Source organism: Tupaia chinensis, unplaced genomic scaffold (assembly GCF_000334495.1).
Source record: "Tupaia chinensis unplaced genomic scaffold, TupChi_1.0 Scaffold000477_1, whole genome shotgun sequence".
NCBI lineage: Eukaryota > Metazoa > Chordata > Mammalia > Scandentia > Tupaiidae > Tupaia > Tupaia belangeri.
Window position 1 is genome coordinate 3,393,070 of NW_006159986.1, and position 18,277 is coordinate 3,411,346.

At 47.8% G+C, this 18,277-nt stretch overlaps 1 protein-coding gene across 2 annotated transcripts in view; it reads left to right on the forward strand.

Moving 5' to 3' along the window:
- Window positions 1-18,277, forward strand: part of ODAD4 (outer dynein arm docking complex subunit 4) — a 28,155-nt gene that overhangs the window by 863 nt on the left and 9,015 nt on the right. The window contains exons 2-9 of one of the 2 annotated variants that reach the window (XM_006155997.2): window positions 2,446-2,577; window positions 3,010-3,160; window positions 4,027-4,088; window positions 4,368-4,533; window positions 6,667-6,891; window positions 7,092-7,299; window positions 10,825-10,911; window positions 15,099-15,295. In XM_006155997.2, coding sequence (XP_006156059.1) covers window positions 2,446-2,577; window positions 3,010-3,160; window positions 4,027-4,088; window positions 4,368-4,533; window positions 6,667-6,891; window positions 7,092-7,299; window positions 10,825-10,911; window positions 15,099-15,295 — 1,228 coding nt within the window. The remainder of the gene's footprint in view (window positions 1-2,445; window positions 2,578-3,009; window positions 3,161-4,026; window positions 4,089-4,367; window positions 4,534-6,666; window positions 6,892-7,091; window positions 7,300-10,824; window positions 10,912-15,098; window positions 15,296-18,277) is intronic. The other variant, XM_006155998.3, reaches the window with a different exon arrangement.

Consider the following 18,277-nt stretch of genomic DNA (forward strand, 5'->3'; position numbering starts at 1 on the left):
AAAAAAAAAAAAAAAAAAAAGAAAGAAACCACTGTCAGCCATGTGGGAGTCCAGGGCCTGAATTACCATGCCACCTGCTGGCCCTTCTTCCTCTACTTTTACTTGAAAGCTTGTGATTAATCGGCCTCCTTCCACAGATCAGCCTCAGTTTCCCTTCATGACCTGGAGACTGTCTGGGAGGCTGGGTGTAGAAGCTGCCAAGCCTCTGGCATTAGTCGCTTATAGAAGGGGTCAGTAAGTAACACTGTTTTGGTAACAGTGTGACCTCAAGGCAGGTGGGTGCTGTGTAGGACATGGGCACACCGCTGAGCGCAGCACACGCCTGTGAGGGAAGTACTGTTATTACTCCATTGTATCGATGAGGAAACACATACAGAAGTTGAGCAATATGCCCGGGCTACTGAACTAGCAAGTGGCAGAGGAAAGGTTCAGAACCAAGCCCTCAGACTCCAGGGCCGAGGTGCTAACTGCCTATACTCTTGCCAAAGTAAACTGTAAGATGCTCTCTTAGTTTGAAGTTTATTAACTTCATTTGAAAGAGACAGGGACCCCAAGTGAGGTTCCTCCATGCTGTGATCCTCCCCTCAACCTTCCAGCAAGGATTATAGGTGCACGTGGGGTGCATTTCTGGTGACCCAGGACCCAAACCCCAGGCCTTCCCATATGGCCCTGGCATCACACAGCAGCACTTCATAGCCTGTGCCACTGCATCTGATTTTGCTATAAATGCCCCACTTCTTATTCTAAATAGAGTGGTGTAACAGCTCTCAAACCAGTCCCAAGACTTCGCCTTAAGTCAAGCTCCGCAACTGCTGACCCAGAGTCTTTTGTCCATTTCAATCACCAGCCACACTCTAAAACCAGAAATGATAACCAGGTGGGAGAACAATTGAGTTCAGGACCCTTTCTCCACCCATTCTCCTCTTGCCTGACCAGGCCCCATCCTGGAGAAGCCCAAGCAGAGAGAAAGAATACCCTGAGGGAAGGTAGCCTTGGATGAGAAGTGGTCTCTTTCCAGGAAACACAGTAGCTACTTCCTCTTCCTAGAAAATCATGAAGTCTTAGAAAGGGCTGGGTACAGCCTGATGCCTCAGGCAGGACAGTATACTGCACACTAAGGTAATGATCTCAAACAGAAGAAGAAAGGACACGAGGGGCCAGCAGGTGGCGTGGTGGTTAAGGGCGCTGGACTCATATATGGCCGACTGCAGATTGAGTCTCAGACATGGTGTCTTGCTTTCTCACGTTCCCTCTCTCTCTCTCACTCTGTCCCTCTCTGGTTAAATTAAAATAAATAAAAATAAATAAAGTTCAATAAAATAATTAAAAAAGAAAGGACACAAGGAGTGGGTGATTGGCCACCCCCATTTTAGGGTCCAAATGCCAGTTTCCATTTTCTGGCATTTTCATCTTAACTCTGAAGTAGTGGTGAGTTCTCAATTAGCTACATAAAAAGAGAAGGTTAGTGGAATGGGTAATCCAGGTGCCAGTTGTCCTCAAATCCATTTTGTTTACCTTTAGAATGCTTAACCTTTTTTAAAAAAAAATGTATATATGTAAGAGAAATTTTTGCTATAGGGCATGTGTGCACTCACTGGAGAGACAGAGAGACAGAAAGTGAGAAATCACCCCCCAAGAGAGGTGCCCATGCCACAATCCCTTTTTTTCCATTTTCCTCTTGGGATTTTGGGTGCACATGCATACACACCTGGCATGAGTTTTAAGCCTCCAGGTCCATGACTTGCACTGTAGTCGACTACATGGGAGTCCAGTGACATAACTATTATGCTATCTGCTGGTCCCCAGAATGCTTAGCTTTCTAAATGTATTTTGAGTGTGTTGTGTGGCCATTTCTGGCTTGCAGTTGAATTTGGTGTGCAAAAACATCCTAAAGTTCTGTTACCTGAGTGAATGAGGGGGAAACTCAGGCCTTGGCAGAAAGCCAGCATATCCAGAGCAGCATATTCCTATGTCTCGACCAGTAGCTGCCACCATGGCTGTGATTCGACCGTGTTCAAGATGAGTCAAGCATGCAGATAGTCAAGCTGATTGAGCAAAGATCAGTGTTGTCATGCTATTGTGTAATCCTCTGAAAAGATGCAGAGGCCTGGGCTAGCAGGTGGCATGGGGGTTAAGATGTTGGATCCCACATGGCTAACCACGTGGTTCAGGTCCTGGACCCAGCAGCTTGAAAATCGTAACAAGCATGTGTGCGTGCATGCTCAAAATCCTGACAAGAGAATGGAGGAGATATGGCAGGGTGACCATCACCCTGGGGGGTGATTTCTCTCTTTCTGTCTCTCTGTCAACAACAACAAAATCCATAGGCCTGTTTGTTGGCCCCCAAAAGTCCCCTGGAATTCTGCGCGAGGATCTAGACTGTCCTTTCCAGGGAAGCTTCTCCCTGGCTCTGCTTCTTGTCAGCATGAATGGTTCTTTTCTCAGGCTCTCCATCTGCAGAATGGAGACAAGAACTGCCTGGTTGCCCGTTCCAAGTGCTTCCTGAAGATGGGAGAGTTGGAAAAATCCCTGAAAGATGCTGAAGCGTCACTGCAGAGTGATCCGACGTTCTGCAAGGTGTCTGCCTGGGTGGAGGATTCAGTCTTGCTTTCACCTATGCCCTTCCCTGCGGCAGCCTCTGGTTATACATAGCTGAAGACCAGCAGACCGCCTCGTATTTGATGTCATGTTCTTTTCATAGGTCACTGGCCTAGCTCCCTATTCCTTAACTTGCCCCCTGTATCCCAACTTTGACCCTGATGGGGAGGTTAGTCCTTGGAACAAAGTGTTTTGGACAGGATATTGGCAACCTAGGTGGATGCTTCATGCCAGGGCGAGAGGCAGAGCCTGCCATACGGTATTAGCTGACATGTGCCTATGGACAGGCTCTGCAGATTTTGCTAGCATTCTCATTTTCTGATGAGGAAGTCGAGGACCCTTCTGTTCCACCACAGTTGAGTCCTATGAGGCCTTCTTGCTCCACCTTGATTTCACCTCCTTTCCTTTCAGGGGATTTTACAAAAGGCTGAGACCCTATACACCATGGGAGATTTTGAGTTTGCCTTGGTGTTCTATCATCGGGGCTACAAGCTGCGGCCTGATCGGGAATTCAAAGTTGGGATTCAGAAAGCCCAGGAAGCCATCAACAACTCAGTGGGAAGTGAGTGATCTTGGGGCCTCTACCTTACCCAGAAAAGCTTCTTGGAATCTATAGGTTTAGAGGGAGTCCTGATGGCCTGTGGGAGGGCAACCACCACCAGGCCTATAGGGAGCCCCAAACTTAGATTCGGCTGCTATTGATGTTGAAGATTAGAGAGTACCACTGGGAGGATGGTCCTGACCCACTGTACTGAGCATGCAGTCTCTGCTTTTCCTTAAAGCCAGATTGGAAGGGCTGTTTTTGTTTCATTTTACTTATTATTTTTTTAATCTGACCAGAGAGAGACATGGAGAGAGAGAAAAAGTGGGAAAGTGAGAAAGCAAGCGCCAGGTCCAGGACTCAAACCATGGTTGACCATGTGGGAGTCCAGCACTTCAACCACTAGGCCACCTGCTGGCCCCAGGAAGGGCTATTCTGAAGAAGTCTTATCATTAGCCTGGAGTCCTCAGATAGCACAGGAGCCTGAACTCACCTTCCCTAGTCCCCGGCATCCTTCCTTACCATGACTGTACCAAGGGTTAGTCTTCCCCATCAGCTCAGCAGGAGGAGAGAAGTGAGTGAGGGCTCACCACTGTGGGTGGCAGCATGTAGAAATGACACAGGACAGAGTTCCCCCTGTGCCCAGGGCCTTCTTTTGTTTGGAAATCTAGCTGCCATGGCCTTGGGCTGGTGGAGGCTGTCTAGCTCCTAGAAGAGTATGTACCCAAGGCCTATGCCAATTGTCTGCTAGGCCGGCTCGGTACCAGCTTTACCACAGCCTCCAACACCTCCCTGCCAAAGGTCATTGTTTCCACAGAAAAATATGTGATGGGTCGTGCCCAAGAGCCTGGCCCGCCTGAGCTGCAACTCCTATCTTCTATCTGCAGGTCCCTCCTCGATTAAGTTGGAGAACAAAGGAGACCTCGCCTTCTTAAGCAAGCAGGCTGAGGTAAGAGCCCTGATTCTGTGGCCGTGTCCCTGGTTCTGAGGCCATGTGTGCCCAAGAAGCTTAGTGGCCCTCTTGCCTGATATCACGGGCAGCTGTGGGATATGCCTCCAGCACTGGAGGGGTCCTGGGAGTCTAGTTGTTGCCCAACCAACCTACATCACGGTCCTCAGCCCCCGGTGAGGTGCTGGAGGGAAGGAATCTGGGATCACAGACTGTGAGGCTGAGGCTGGGTTCTCTGCTCCTCGCTGAGGCTGTGCTGGGTATTGCTCTGTTTTCCAGAATATGAAAGCCCAGCAGAAGCCTCATCCCATGAAACAGCTCTCCCATCACACCAAGAGAGAGTCTAAGCGGAAGGGCTCATTCAAGAGTGAAAAGACTTTCCGTCAGCTCCTGGGGGAGCTCTACGTGGACAAGGAATATCTGGAGAAGCTCCTTTTGGATGAAGGTCTCAGACGCTTTGTTGACAGCAGGGACTTAGGCAAAGGAAATCTGGGGTGGGTGCATAATGCAGGGGACAGAGGCAGAGCCTATCATGTGACTATAGCTGACGTGTGCATATGGACAAAATCTAAGATTTTGCTAGCACTTTCATTTTATGCATGAGGAAACTGAGGCTAGACATGGCTCATATATTTTTAAATTATTTATTTAATTTTATTATTCATCTCTCTCTCTCTCTTTTTTTTTTTTTTTTTTAACCAGAGAGACACAGAAAGAAAGGGCAAGTGAGGAAGCAAGCTGCCAGGTCTGAGACTTGAACCATGGTCAGCTATGTGGGAGTGTTCAGCACCTTAACCACCATGCCATCTGCTAGTCCCCTGGCTCACATTTTTTTTAAAATAATTATTTTATTTTATTTGTTCATTGATTTATTTTAACTTGACCAGAGAGAGAGATACACAGAAAGAGAGAGAAAGTTAGAAAGCAAGCCACCAGGTCCAGTCCAGGAACCATGGTCAGCCAGGGGGGGGGTTCCGGTTCCTCACCCGCCACACCACCTGCTGGTTTCCAACATGGCTCATATTTGAATCCAGAAAGTCTAACCTCAGAGCCATTTCATTTATTTATTTATTTTTAATTATTTCCTTTACTTTATTTGTCATTATTATTTTTTATTTGACCAGAGAGAGAGAGAAAGTGGAAAGCAAGCCGCCAAGTCCAGGACTAGAACTGCGGTCAGCCATGTGGAAGTCCAGTGCTCTTAACCACCACACCAACTGCTGGCCTGAGCCAATGCATTTAAACACAGCAGTACCCTATGTGGGAATGACAGAAACCTGAGCTCCTTTACCACCATAGTCCTGGAAGGGACATCTCCTGCGCCTTATCTGTGTAGTGGATGAAGGAGCCCAGCAACAGGTGCTCTAGCCAGAGGGTATTAGTACTAGAATATTCTTTTTTTTTTTTTTTGGAGAGATTTTTGCTATAGGGCGCATGCACTCACCAGAAAGACAGAGAGAGACAGAGAGACAGAAAGCAAGAAATCACCCCCTGGGGAAGATGGCCACACCGCAATCCCTTCTCCTCTATTCACTTCTCGGGATATTGGGCACATAATGCACATGCGCCCGGCATGAGTTTAAGCCACTGGGTCTGGGACTCGAACCACGTTCAGCTACATGGGAGTTCGACGACATAACCATTATGCTAACTGCTGGTCCCAGTACTAGAATATTCTGAAACTGATCCAATTCCTCCTTTTATGAGAAAGGAAATGGAGACTGTGAATGAGAAGTAACTTGTCCAGGGTCAAAATTAAATGAAGTGTGGAATCAGCCCCAGAACCCAGGCTTGCCAATCTCCAGTCCAGCCCTCTTTCTAGAGCCATTTCCCGGACATAGTGCACAGCATTGAAATGAATGTCTCACATAAACTTGGGGGCAGGAGCAGTGCCGTTAGCTGATAAGCCTGAGCAGGGGTTAGCTACTCTTGAATCAAATGCCTTTCTCCCAGAACTGGCTTTCCAAGGTCATGCGCAGGGTTCCCTACAGAGCAGTGATGTGGGGACAGCCTCATTGCTGGCACATCTCCTTGGTGACAGGCCTGAACCTCTTGCTCTCCAGAGGGCCTGCATGGAGGGCAGAGGTGGCCTGTATATAACCCCAAGTGGTCTTGCAGTTTTGCTACCAGTGCTAACCACCCAGTAGGCAGTAGGCAGGACTTGGGCACACCCCTCCAGCTCCCAGCATGCACAAGTCCACTTGGCACCTGGGAAATCTCTTGGCACAAGCAACCTGGGTCAGCTCCTGCATGTGCATTCAGCCTTCTCTGAGGACACTACTTGAAGCAGGAGAGCCCTCGTGGCTTCTCAGAGAGCTATCCCTTCGCTGTCCCTTTTGCTAGCTCCTCATATCTTGTCCTAAAGGGCCTGTACCCCAGGAGTCACTGAAGGCAGGCACTGGCCTCATCTTGGCTCAGAAAGACCAATGTGCCACCACCCCTGTGTCTTCACTTCCTCAGTCTCTGCAACTCCACGCAGAGCTCTAAGAGGGCCCTGCAGCAGGGACCCAGAGCCTAGAGGAGACGACTCCCTTAGACTCCTGTTCTCATGGCGCTTCCTCACATGCCTTCCCTGCAGACCTGATCAGAGGCACCATCAAGGGAGGCCTGACTGTGGAGGACCTCATCATGACAGGCATCAACTACTTGGACACTCGCAGTGACTTCTGGAGGCAGCAGAAACCCATCTATGCCAGGGAGCGGGACCGGAAGCTGATGCAAGAAAAGTGGCTGCGGGACCGCAAACGCCGTCCCTCGCAGACAGCCCGTTACATCCTCAAGAGTCTCGAGGACATTGACATGTGTGGGTGGTGTCTCACGTCGGTGTGGTGGTGGTCTCAGAGGGCTGGCGGATGCCTCTGGTCCCTTACCACAGTGGGGAGGGAGCAACACTATAGCCTGAGCCCTGGCCTCGCTGGCTGGTGGGTGGCGTCTGGGGGAGAGGAGTTACCCCATCAGCCAAAAGGAGGCCCCCCTCACCCTCACATTGTCTCCACTTCGCAGTGCTGACCAGCGGCAGTGCCGAGGGCAGTCTTCAGAAAGCTGAGAAAGTGCTGAAGAAGGTGCTGGAATGGAACAAAGAAGAGGTACCCAATAAGGATGAACTGGTTGGCAACTTGTACAGCTGCATCGGGAATGCCCAGATTGAGCTGGGACAGATGGTAGCCGCCCTGCAGAGCCACAGAAAGGACCTGGAGATTGCCAAGGAATAGTGAGTGCTTCGGGTCAAGTCAAGGCCCAGACCTGCAGTGGAGTGGGGCTTGGGCTGTATCTCAACCTTTGGAAGGGCTGCTGGTGGCTTAGCTCCTGTTTTCTGCCCAGCATGCCTCAGATGGATTCCCCTGGAGTTAGGGACCACTTGCTTAGAACCGAGGGTAGGGGGCAAACCTTTTTGCCACCAAGAAGAAGATGGTGGCTCAGAACTCTGAAAAGCTCCCAATGGAGCATTTGGCTCTAAGGGATGTTTTCATTCTTGTGTCATCTCCATACGTATACATCAAGCCCAGACACGCCAGATGCTGCTTGCATTGGGAACACTGCAGTGACTAGACACAAGGGTCATTTCCCTGCAGATGCCACACAAAGTAACATGGCTAATTAATTGCCGTGGTGATCAGTGTCATGAAGGAAAAGCACAGGATCGGGTGCTACGAGAAACATATTCCAGGACTTGACTGGGTGTTAGGGAACACACCTGGCCTGTGGGAAGGCCCTGAGGCAGGAGGAAGCTTAAGGCTGGAGGACACAGGGTATTGCCAGGGGCGGAGTGGCCAAGAGGAGGCTTGGCGAAGTGAGCAGGGGTCTCACCAAGCAGGGCCCCTGGGCTTCAGAACTCACACCTCCCAGCTTAGGCAAGTCACTTCAGCTCTGTCGGTCTCAGAGACAGTGGGCGTGAGAGGAGCACCCATCCTCGAGGGTGGAAGAGAGGGTGAAATAAGGGAGAGTGAAATGCAAAGCACGTGTGCAGAACTTGGAACAGTGCCTGGTGTACATGGCCACAGCATATCACTTCTTCCAGAAGTGAACCCCTCTCAAGCCTCAGTGGCTTCTTGCAGAGGTTCCATTGCTTTCCGGGCATCCTGGTTCTAGCTTTTGGAGTCGTTTTTTGTTTGTTTGTTTGTTTGTTTTTGTTTTTTTTTTAATAATTGTTTTATTTAACTTTATTTATTTACTTATTTTAAGTCAATCAGAAAGGGACAGAGTGAGAGAGAAAAAGAGAAAGTGAGAAAGCAAGCTGCCAGGCCTGGGACTCAAACCACAGTCAACCATGTGATAGTCCAGCGTCCTCAACCACCACGCCACCTGCCAGCCCTGGAGTCATCTTTTTAAATAATTTTTTTAAATTTAATTTTATTTTATTCATTCATTTATTTTAATTTGACCAGAGAGAGAGGGAAAGTGAGAAAGCAAACCACCAGGTCCAGGACTCAAACAGTGGTCGGCCATGTGGGAGTGTCCAGCACCTTAACCACCACGCCAGCTGCTGGTCCTGAAAATCTAGCATCTTAACCACCACACCATCTGTTGGCACCCAAATACCTAATTTTTTTTAAAAAAATAATTATTTATTTAAGGGGGACCAGCAGGTGGCGTGGTGGTTAAGGCGCTGGACATTCCCACATGGCTGACCATGGTTCAAGTCAAGAGCTGGAGAGAGAGAAAACAAACTGCCAGGTCCAGACTTGAACTACAGCCAGCCATGTGGGAGCCCAGCACCTAAACCACCATACTACCTGCCGGCTGCGTCCCCAAGTATCTTTTTTTTAAGGAATTATTCACTGGGGAGCGGGGAAGACCAGCAGGTGGTGTGGTGGTTAAGGTGCTGGACACTCCCACATGGCCAACCACAGTTTGGGTCCCAGACCTGGCGGTTTGCTTTCTTACTTTTCCTCTCTGTGTCTCTCTTTGGTCAAATGAAAATAAAATGAATGAATAAATAAAATTAAAAACAATTCTTTAGAAAAAAAAAGAATTATTCACTCGGGACCAGCGTGTGGCCAACTCCCCTGGGGAGTAATTTCTCGCTTTCTGTCTCTCTGTCTGTCTCTGTCTTTCTAGCAAACGTATGCACCCTATACCAAAAATCTCTCCAAAAAAAAAATTATTTACTCAATTTTATTTATTATTTATTTTTTGAGAGGTTTTTGCTATTGGGTACGTGTGCTCGCCAGAGAGACAGAGAGAGACAGAGAGAGACAGAGAGACAGAAAGCGAGAAATCACCCTCCTTGGCTAGTGGTCCCATTGTCCACCTTGAGAGCCAGGAGGGGGACCAGCAGATGGCATAATGGTTATGTCGCTGGACTCAACATAGTCGACTATGATTTGCATCCCAACTTGGCGACTTAAAACTCACACTAGGCGTGTGTGTGTGTGTGTGTGTGTGTATCTAAAATTCCAAAGAGGAGAAGGGATTGCTGCATTGCCACCCCCCTGGGGGGTGATTTCTCACGTTCTGTCTCTCTGTCTGTCTCTGTCTTTCTGGCGAACGTACATGCCCTATAGCAAAAATTTCTCTTAAAAAAAAAAAAAAAGCCAGGAGCAAGTGTTTGCTTCAAGCCCACATACCGTCTTAACACCACTGGGGCAATATACATAGCATACTCTCCTGAAATCTGACTTTCTTTCTTTTTTCTTATTATTTTTAATTTGCTATAGGACACATGCATTCACTTGGTGGGGGAGCTAGAAAGAGAGAGAGTGAGAAAGCGAGCTGCCAGGTCTGGGACTCAAACTGCAGTTGGCCATTGTAGGAGCCCAAAGCCTTAGCCACCATGCCACTTGCAGGCCCAAAAGTCTGGCTTTTTAACTTAATATACCTGGATTTTTTTTCCCGTACATAAAAAATGCCATTGTGAGGGCATTAGTAACATTTAGATTGTTTCCGATGTTTATTATTATTACTATTTTAGGGAGATTTTTGCTATAGGGTGCATGTGCTCAACAGAGACACAGAGACAGAGAGAGAAAAAGTAAGAAACCACCCTGCAGGGGGGATAGCCATGCAGCAGTCCCTTTTTCTCCATCCTCCTCTTGGGATCTTGGGCACACATGCACATGTGCCCAGCATGAGTTTTAAGCTACCAGGTTTGGGACTCAAACCACAGTCGACCATGTGGGAATCCAGCACCTTAGACACTATGCCACCTGCTGCCTCTCCCCCATATTTATTATTATAAACAGCATCTTTTTTTTGGGAGAGGTTTTTGCTCTAAGGCGTGTGTACTCGCCAGGAAGACAGAGAGAGACAGAGAGACAGAATGCAAGAAATCACCCCCCAGAGGGTATGGCCATGCTGCAATCCCTTTTCCTCCAATATCCTCTCCAAATCTTGGGAACGCACGCACACATGCCCCGCATGAGTTTAAGCCACCGGGTCCAGGACTCAAACAATGGTCGACTACATGGGAGTCCAGCGACATAGCCATTATGCTAACTGCTGGTCCCTAAACAGCATCTTAACGAGTGCCCTTGTCAAATTATCCTTTTGAGATAAGTTCCTGGAAGGGGAATTGCTGAATCAAAGAGATGTTTTTGTAATCTATTGAATGATATCAGCCAGAAAATTTCCGATAGAGTATATTCTTGGCCCCAGGACAGGAGAGTTCAGGCATCCTCCCTCTGACTGCAGTCCTGTATCTCTGAGGCCAGGGTCTCTGCTTTGCCGGCTTCCTGTCTCCACAATGCCTAGAGCAACTGATTTCTACTGAATGGCCTGTTTTGCTTCCTCTCCGCAGTGACCTTCCTGACGCAAAATCAAGAGCCCTTGATAACATTGGCAGGGTTTTTGCCAGAGTTGGGAAATTCCAGCAAGCCATTGACACGTGAGTGACCAAGGACCGCTCCTATCCCACCCTGGACCTCACACTGGAATCCCAGCATGGGCCCAGAAAGCCAGGCAGCAAGGTACCAGAAGCCCTTGGCTCCTGTCTCTGCCAGGTCTGCTAGGAGGTGGTTGGCAAGCCTGTGAGCTCTGGGCTTCCTCAGCTAATAAGGAACAGACTATCCCAACAATCCCGCCACATGGCAATCACAGTTCCAATCCTGGCCCCAGCAGTTTGATAAATGTGCCAGGCACCTGTGCGTGCCAAAATCCTGATACAATGGAGGAATGGAGGGAAGAGGTTTACAGCAAGACTGAGCCCTATTGGGGAGTGCTTTCTCTCGCTCCCTCTCTGGTGAGTACACTTGCCCTCTGGCAACTAAAAACAAGCAAACAAAAAGCAATGATAAATGTTAGAGACTAGATGTGCTAATTGCTCTGATTTTATCATTACATGTTGTATTCATATACTGAAAACCACACTGTACTCCATAAATGTGGATAATCTACGTGTCAATTAAAAATCGTTTACAGTTGTGGGGCCAGCAGGTGATGTGATGGTTAAGGTGCTGAATCCCATATGGGACCCCAGACCCAGCAGCCTGAATAACATTCCAGGCATGTGTGTGTGCATACCCAAAATCTTAAGAGAAGACTGGAGGAAAAGGGATTGCAGCATGGCCATCCCCTCTGGGAGATGATTTCTCACTTTCCTTCTCTCTCTGATATGTGCACATACCGTATGGCAAGTCTAAAAAGAAAAAAAAAAATTAGGGAAATCTGTTTCTTTTTTTCTTTTTTCTTTATAGAGAGGTTTTTGCTATAGGGCATGCGTGCTCTCCAGAAAGAGAGAGACAGAGAGACAGAAAGCGAGAAATCACCCCCCAGGGGGGATGGCCACGCCGCAATCCCTTCTCCTCCATTCTCCTCTCAGGATCTTGGGCATGCATGCACATGTGCCTGGCGTGAGTTTAAGCCACCAGGTCTGGGACTCGAACCGCGATCAACTACATTTGAGTCCAGAGACATAGCCATTACGCTAACTACTGGTCCCTAGAATCAGCATTTTTCTCAACACTTCCAAGTGATAAGAATCACATGGAATATGTTAGGTGTATGAGTTACTGGCCCTCTCCTCTGGAAGTTCTGTCCTACAGGTCTGAGTTAGAGCTTAGGAATCTGTTTCTTTTCTTTTTTTCTTTTTCTTTCCCTTCTTTTTCTTTTGAGAGATTTTTGTTATAGAGAGTATGAGCTCACCAAAGAGACAGAGAGACAGAAAGTGAGAACTCACCCGTCAGGGGGGCTGGCCATGACACAACCCCTTCTCCTCTGTTCTCCTCTCGGGATCCTGGGCATGCACGCACACGCGCCCGGCGTGAGTTTTAAGCCACCGGGTCCGGGACTCAGGTGGGATGGCCATGACCCAACCCCTTCTCCTCTGTTCTCCTCTCGGGATCCTGGGCATGCACGCACACGCGCCCGGCGTGAGTTTTAAGCCACCGGGTCCGGGACTCAGGTGGGATGGCCACGCCGCAATCCCTTCTCCTCCATTCTCCTCTTGGAATTTTGGGTACGCACACACACATGCCTGGCGTGAATTTCAAGCCTACAGATCCAAGACTTGAACCGTGGTTGGCCATGTGGGAGTCTAGCTGCATAACCATTACACCATCTGCTGGTCCCAAGAATCTGTTTCTAATAACAGCCCAGGTGATTCCTACCTTTAGTCAAGTTCGAGGACCAATGAACCAAATAACCTTTGAGACCTCTCTGTGTGGTCATGTGGGATCAGTGAAAACAGTTTTCAGATGGCCCCACTGCTAGACAGTTAAGGTGCAACCCTGGGGCAGGTTATCGGCCCAGTGGAAGTGCTCAGCTTCAGGAACCTTGGGAGAGGCCTGGCCCAGCAGACCAGCCTGCACTGGGAGAGCTGGCTCCTTAGGCTCACTCGCCTGACATGGACAAGAATGAGGATCTTTCAGGCCTTGTCACTTGACCAAAACAGACTTGCTCACCAGTAGCTCCATGTAATCTGGTTTCCTGAATTGCCCTGGAGTCTATGTGCTGAAAGACAGAGGAGTATCAAAGTTCATCTACCCACTAGCACTTTTTGTAATAAACTTTTATAACAAATATGTTATTACTGCAATGTTAATTTGGAAAATACAGAAAGTAGAACAAATTATTCAGTCCCACCATCCAAAGACAAGTACTAACTCTAATACTGCTTTTTATTGATGTTTTTGTTTTTCTCTCTCTCTCTCTCTTTTTTTTCTTTTTTGGTGTCAGAGAGAGAGGGTAAGTACCTCATGGGGATGGTCAAGCCGCAATCCTTTCCCCTCCAGAGAAGAGGAGATTTCAAGCGTGCACACACATGCTCCCAGTATGTTTCTTAAGCTGTCAGGTCTAGGACTTGAACCATGGAGTCAGCCATATGGGATCCAGCTGTCTTACCAGACCACAGAGCCTGCCTGATACTTTATCTTTCATTCCAATCTTTCTTCAGTGTTGATTTTCTCTCATAATACTCCCCCCTCCCCGCGAGAGTGTGGGCACACACAAGACATAGTAAGAGAGAAAGAAAGAGAAAGTGAGCTCACCCCCCAACACACGTCTCCGTACCGGGGCCTGCAATCCTTTTTCCTCCATTTCTCCATCTCATCAGGATCCTGGACATGCACATACATACCTAGTGTGGTTTTCAAGCTGCTAGGGCTGGGATTCAAACCGTGGTCGGCCATGTGGGATCTGGCTCCCTATGCACAATGCTTAACTACTATGCTTGGGCCAGCCTGGATCCAGCTTCTTCCTTTTTTTTTTTTTTTTTTAAGTGTTTTATAGTTTTTAAAAAATTATTTTATTTAACTATATTTATTTATTTACTTATTTTTATTTGACCAGAGAGGGACACAGAGAGAGAGAGAAGGAGAGAGAGAGGGAAAGTGAGAAAGCAAGCTTTCAGGTCCTCGTCTCAGTCAGCCATGGGGGAGTCTAGCACCCTTAATCACCACCTGCTAGCCCCTTCTTTTATTAAAGAAACAAACAAAAAAAACCCAAAAAACAATTATTTATTTTTAATTTTACCAGAGAGGGCAGAGTGAGGGAGGGGGAAAGTGAGAAATCAAGCCACCAGGTCCAGGACTCGAACTCCAGTCCTTAACCACCACACCACCTGACAGCCCAGATCCAGCTTCTTTTGAACAGAACAATACCACTGCATCACTGAGGTAGCCCTGGTGCTAAATGTCATTTTTTTAAAAATTTTTTTATTTAACTTTATTTATTTATTTATTTATTTATTTAATTTGACCTGAGAAGGGGCGAGAGAGAGAGAGAAGAGGGAAAGTGAGAAAGTAAGCCACCAGGTCTGGGACTTGAACTGCAGTTGGCTATGTAGGAGTCCAGCGCCCTTCACCACCATGCTACCTGCCGGCCCCTATAAACATCATTTTAAACTGTTCTATCAAATTCAGTCCCAAAGGGACCAGCAGTTAGCATAATGGTTATGTCATTGACTCCCATGTAGTCAACCATGGTTTGAGTCCCGGACCCAGTGGCTTGAACTCACGCTGGGTGCGTGTGCGTGTGTGCCCAAAATCCTGAGAGGAGAATGGAGGAGAAGGGATCATGGCGTGGCCATCCCCCCGGTGGGGGATTTCTCGCTTTCTGTCTGTCTCTGTCTTTCTGGCGAGCGCATGTGCTCTGTAGCAAAAACCTCTCCATAAAAAGATATTACCAAAATAGGTTTGATGATTTTAAAATACGTTAATGTAGGGCCAGCAGGTAATGGTTAAGGTGTTGGATCCTGCAGGGATGACTGTGTGGTTTAAGTCCTGACCCTATCTGCTTGAAAAGCATGCCAGGCGCATGTGTGTGCACGTTCAAAATCCCAAGAGGAGAATGGAGGAGAAAGAATTGTGTGGTGGCCATCTGCTCTGGGGCGGGGGTGGGGGGTGGGGGGGATTTCTGGGATTTTTCACTTCCCCTCTCTCTCTCTCTTTCTCTCTCTCCAGCAAGCACATGCACTCTATAGCAAAGCAAACTAACAACAGCAACAACAAAAATAAATATATACGCTAATGCTTCCTAACTCCACCCCGGGACTGGTAGTTGGAGAACAAGGTTCAGCCTCTTGAAGCCGAGTGCAGGATTTCAGGAGAAGCTGACCCTGGTTCTTCACATCCACAGGTGGGAGGAGAAGATCCCTCTGGCAAAAACCACCCTGGAGAAGACCTGGCTGTTCCATGAGATTGGCCGCTGCTACTTGGAGCTGGACCAGGCCTGGGAGGCCCAGAATTACGGCGAGAAGTCCCAGCAGTGTGCCGAGGAGGAAGGGGACCTTGAGTGGCAGCTGAATGCCAGCGTTCTGGTGGCACAGGCACAAGGTACAGGCACACAGGTGAACACCCTACCTTTCCCAGTCTTCAGGTCCATCTGTCACCCCAGGGTAGGACTCCCATGGGCTGAGCCCATTCCAGGGCCTCCCCGTCCACAGTCATCCTAAGAATGGGGATAAGTTGCTCCATTTTAGCCAACACATGGTCAGTGCTTACTTTTAATTTATGTATTTAAATTATTATTTTTTCAGAGAGATATTTTTGCTGTTGGGTGCGTGTGCCCGCCAGAGACACAGAGAGACAGAAAGTGAAGAATCATACCCCCAGGGGATGGCTATGCCACAGTCCCTTCTCTATTCTTCTCTTGGGATTCTGGGCACGCAGGCATACACACCTGACTCTTAAGCCACCGGGTCTAGGACTTGAACTGTAGTCAACTGCATGGGAGTCTAACAATGTACCATTATGCCATCTGCTGGTCCTGTATTTTATTTTATTTTATTTATTTATTTTTAAAGAATTATTTTGTTTAACTTTATTTATTTTAATTTGATTTATTTAAATTATTTATTTAATTTAAAGAGAGAAACGGAGGGCCGGGGAAGGAATGTAAGAAAGCAAGCCACCATGTTCAGGGCTCAAATCATTGTCACCGATGTGGGAGTGTCAAATGCCTTAACCATCATGCCAACTGCTGGCCCTATTTTATTTAATTTTGAGAGATTTTTGCCTTAGGGCACGTGTGTTCACTGGAGAGACAGAGAGACAGACCAAAAAAACCCCAAGAAATCACCCCCAGGGGGATGGCCACCCCACAGTCCCTTCTCCTCCATTCTCCTCTTGGGATTCTGAATATGTATGCACACGCACCTGGCATGAATCTTAAGCCACTGGATCTGGGACTTGAACTGCAGTCGACTATGTGGAAGTCCAGTGATAAAACCATTATGTCATCTACTGGTCCCCTATTTTATTTTATTTTTGAGAGATTTTTGTCATAAGCCACATGTACTCACCGGAGAGAAAGACAGACAGAAAGTGAGAAATCACCACAGGTGGGGGATGGCCATGCCACAATGCCTTCTCCACTTGGGTACTCACACACATGCCCAGAGTGAGTTTTTTATTGTTTGTTTGTTTTGTGTTTTTTAGAGGTTTTTGCTATAGGGCATGTGCGCTCACCAGACAGAGAGAGACAGAGAGATAGAAAGCGAGAAATCACCCCCCCGGGGGATGGCCATGCCGCAATCCCTTCTCCTCCACTTTCCTCTCAGGATCTTGGGCACGCACGCACATGTGCCTGGCGTGAGTTTAAGCCACTGGGTCCAGGACGCAAACCACAGTCGACTACGTGGGAGTCCAGCGACACAGCCATTGCGCTAACTGCTGGTCCCCCAGTGTGGGTTTTAAGTCACCTGGTCTGGGACTTGAATGGCAATTGACTATGTGGGAGTCCAGCGACATCTGCTGGCCCAACTAACTTATTGTCACACAGGTGCATTTTATAACAAACAAGTTATATCTAAATAAACTTGTACCAAAAAAAGATGCCTAAGGGGGACAAATAATGGAATGGGGGAGGAATAGATGAAACAAGATTGCCAATATATTGATGATGACTGAATCTGGGTTTTATGTAAAAGGGTTCAATATACTCTTCTTTCTCCTGTGTTGACTTGAACTATGGCATAACATAAATAAATAAAGTTAAATAAAATAATTCTTTAAAATAAAATAGAGTTAAAAAAGAAATGATCCCACGTCCCATGGCTATTAAGCAAAGGAGCTGGGACTAGAACCCAGTTCTGTCTGTCTCCAGAGCGCAGGCTCATAATCCCTATGCTAATGCCTTGCCACAGGCATGCGGCTAACACCCAGTGGGGGAAGAAGGCTGTCAGGTGCTGTCATCAGGGGCCCAACCGTTCATTCATTTATTCAAACCACAGATGCTCACTTAGCACCTTCTGAGCACCAAGTTGGGCAAAACTGGGAAATGTAATTTTTGTTTGTTTTCTTTTTTCTTAATTGCTAGAATGCATGTGTGCTTACCAGAGAGAGGGTGAGAGAGAAAGCACCCCACAATGGGACATGGTCACACCGCGATCCCTTCTCCATCCCCTCAGAATTTTGGGCACACACACCCAGTGTGTTCTTTGAACTTCTAGGGCTGGAATTTAGACCATGGTCAGCCATGTGGGAGGGGCTCCCTTAACTGATAGGCCGTACTACTGGCCCAAGGAATGTAACATTTTTTTTCTTTTTCTTTTTTTTTAGGGGTGGAGGGAGGTTTTTGCTATAGGGCGTGTGCGCTCGCCAGACAGAGAGAGACAGAGAGACAGAAAGCGAGAAATCACCCCCCAGGGGGGGATGGCCATGCCGCAATCCCTTCTCCTCCATTCTCCTCTTGGGATCTTGGGCACGCATGCATGCACACCTACCCCACTTGAGTTTAAGCCACCGGGTCCGGGACTCAGGTCCGGGACTCGAACCGCGGTCGACTACGTGGGAGTCAAGCGACATAGCCATTACGCTAACTGCTGGTCCCACTTTTTTTTTTTCTTTTAAATTTACCAGAGGGTATGTATACTTGCCAGGCAGAGACAGAAAAAAGAAGCGGGAGAAAACATGGGGGCTTGCAGGTGGCGTGGTGATTAAGGGCTCTGGACTCCCACATGGCTCACCACAGTTCCAGTCCTGGACCTGGTGGCTTGCTTTCTCACTTCTCTCTCTCTCTCTTTCTGTCCCTCTCTGGTCAAATTTAAAATAAGTAAAATTCAATAAAATGATTCTTTAAAAAAAAATAGAAGAAGAGGGAGAAAACGGTTCCACATGGGGAATGGCCATGCCTTAGTCCCTTCTCCATTTCTCTTTCCTTTAGGGATTTTTGGGCACACACACACACACACTCACACATACTCACAACCAACATATTTTTTTTAAGCTCCCAGGTCCAGGATTCAAACAGTGATCAGTCATGTGGGAATCAGCTTCCTTAACTAACAGGCCACAGGCTGACCCAGGAATGGAACT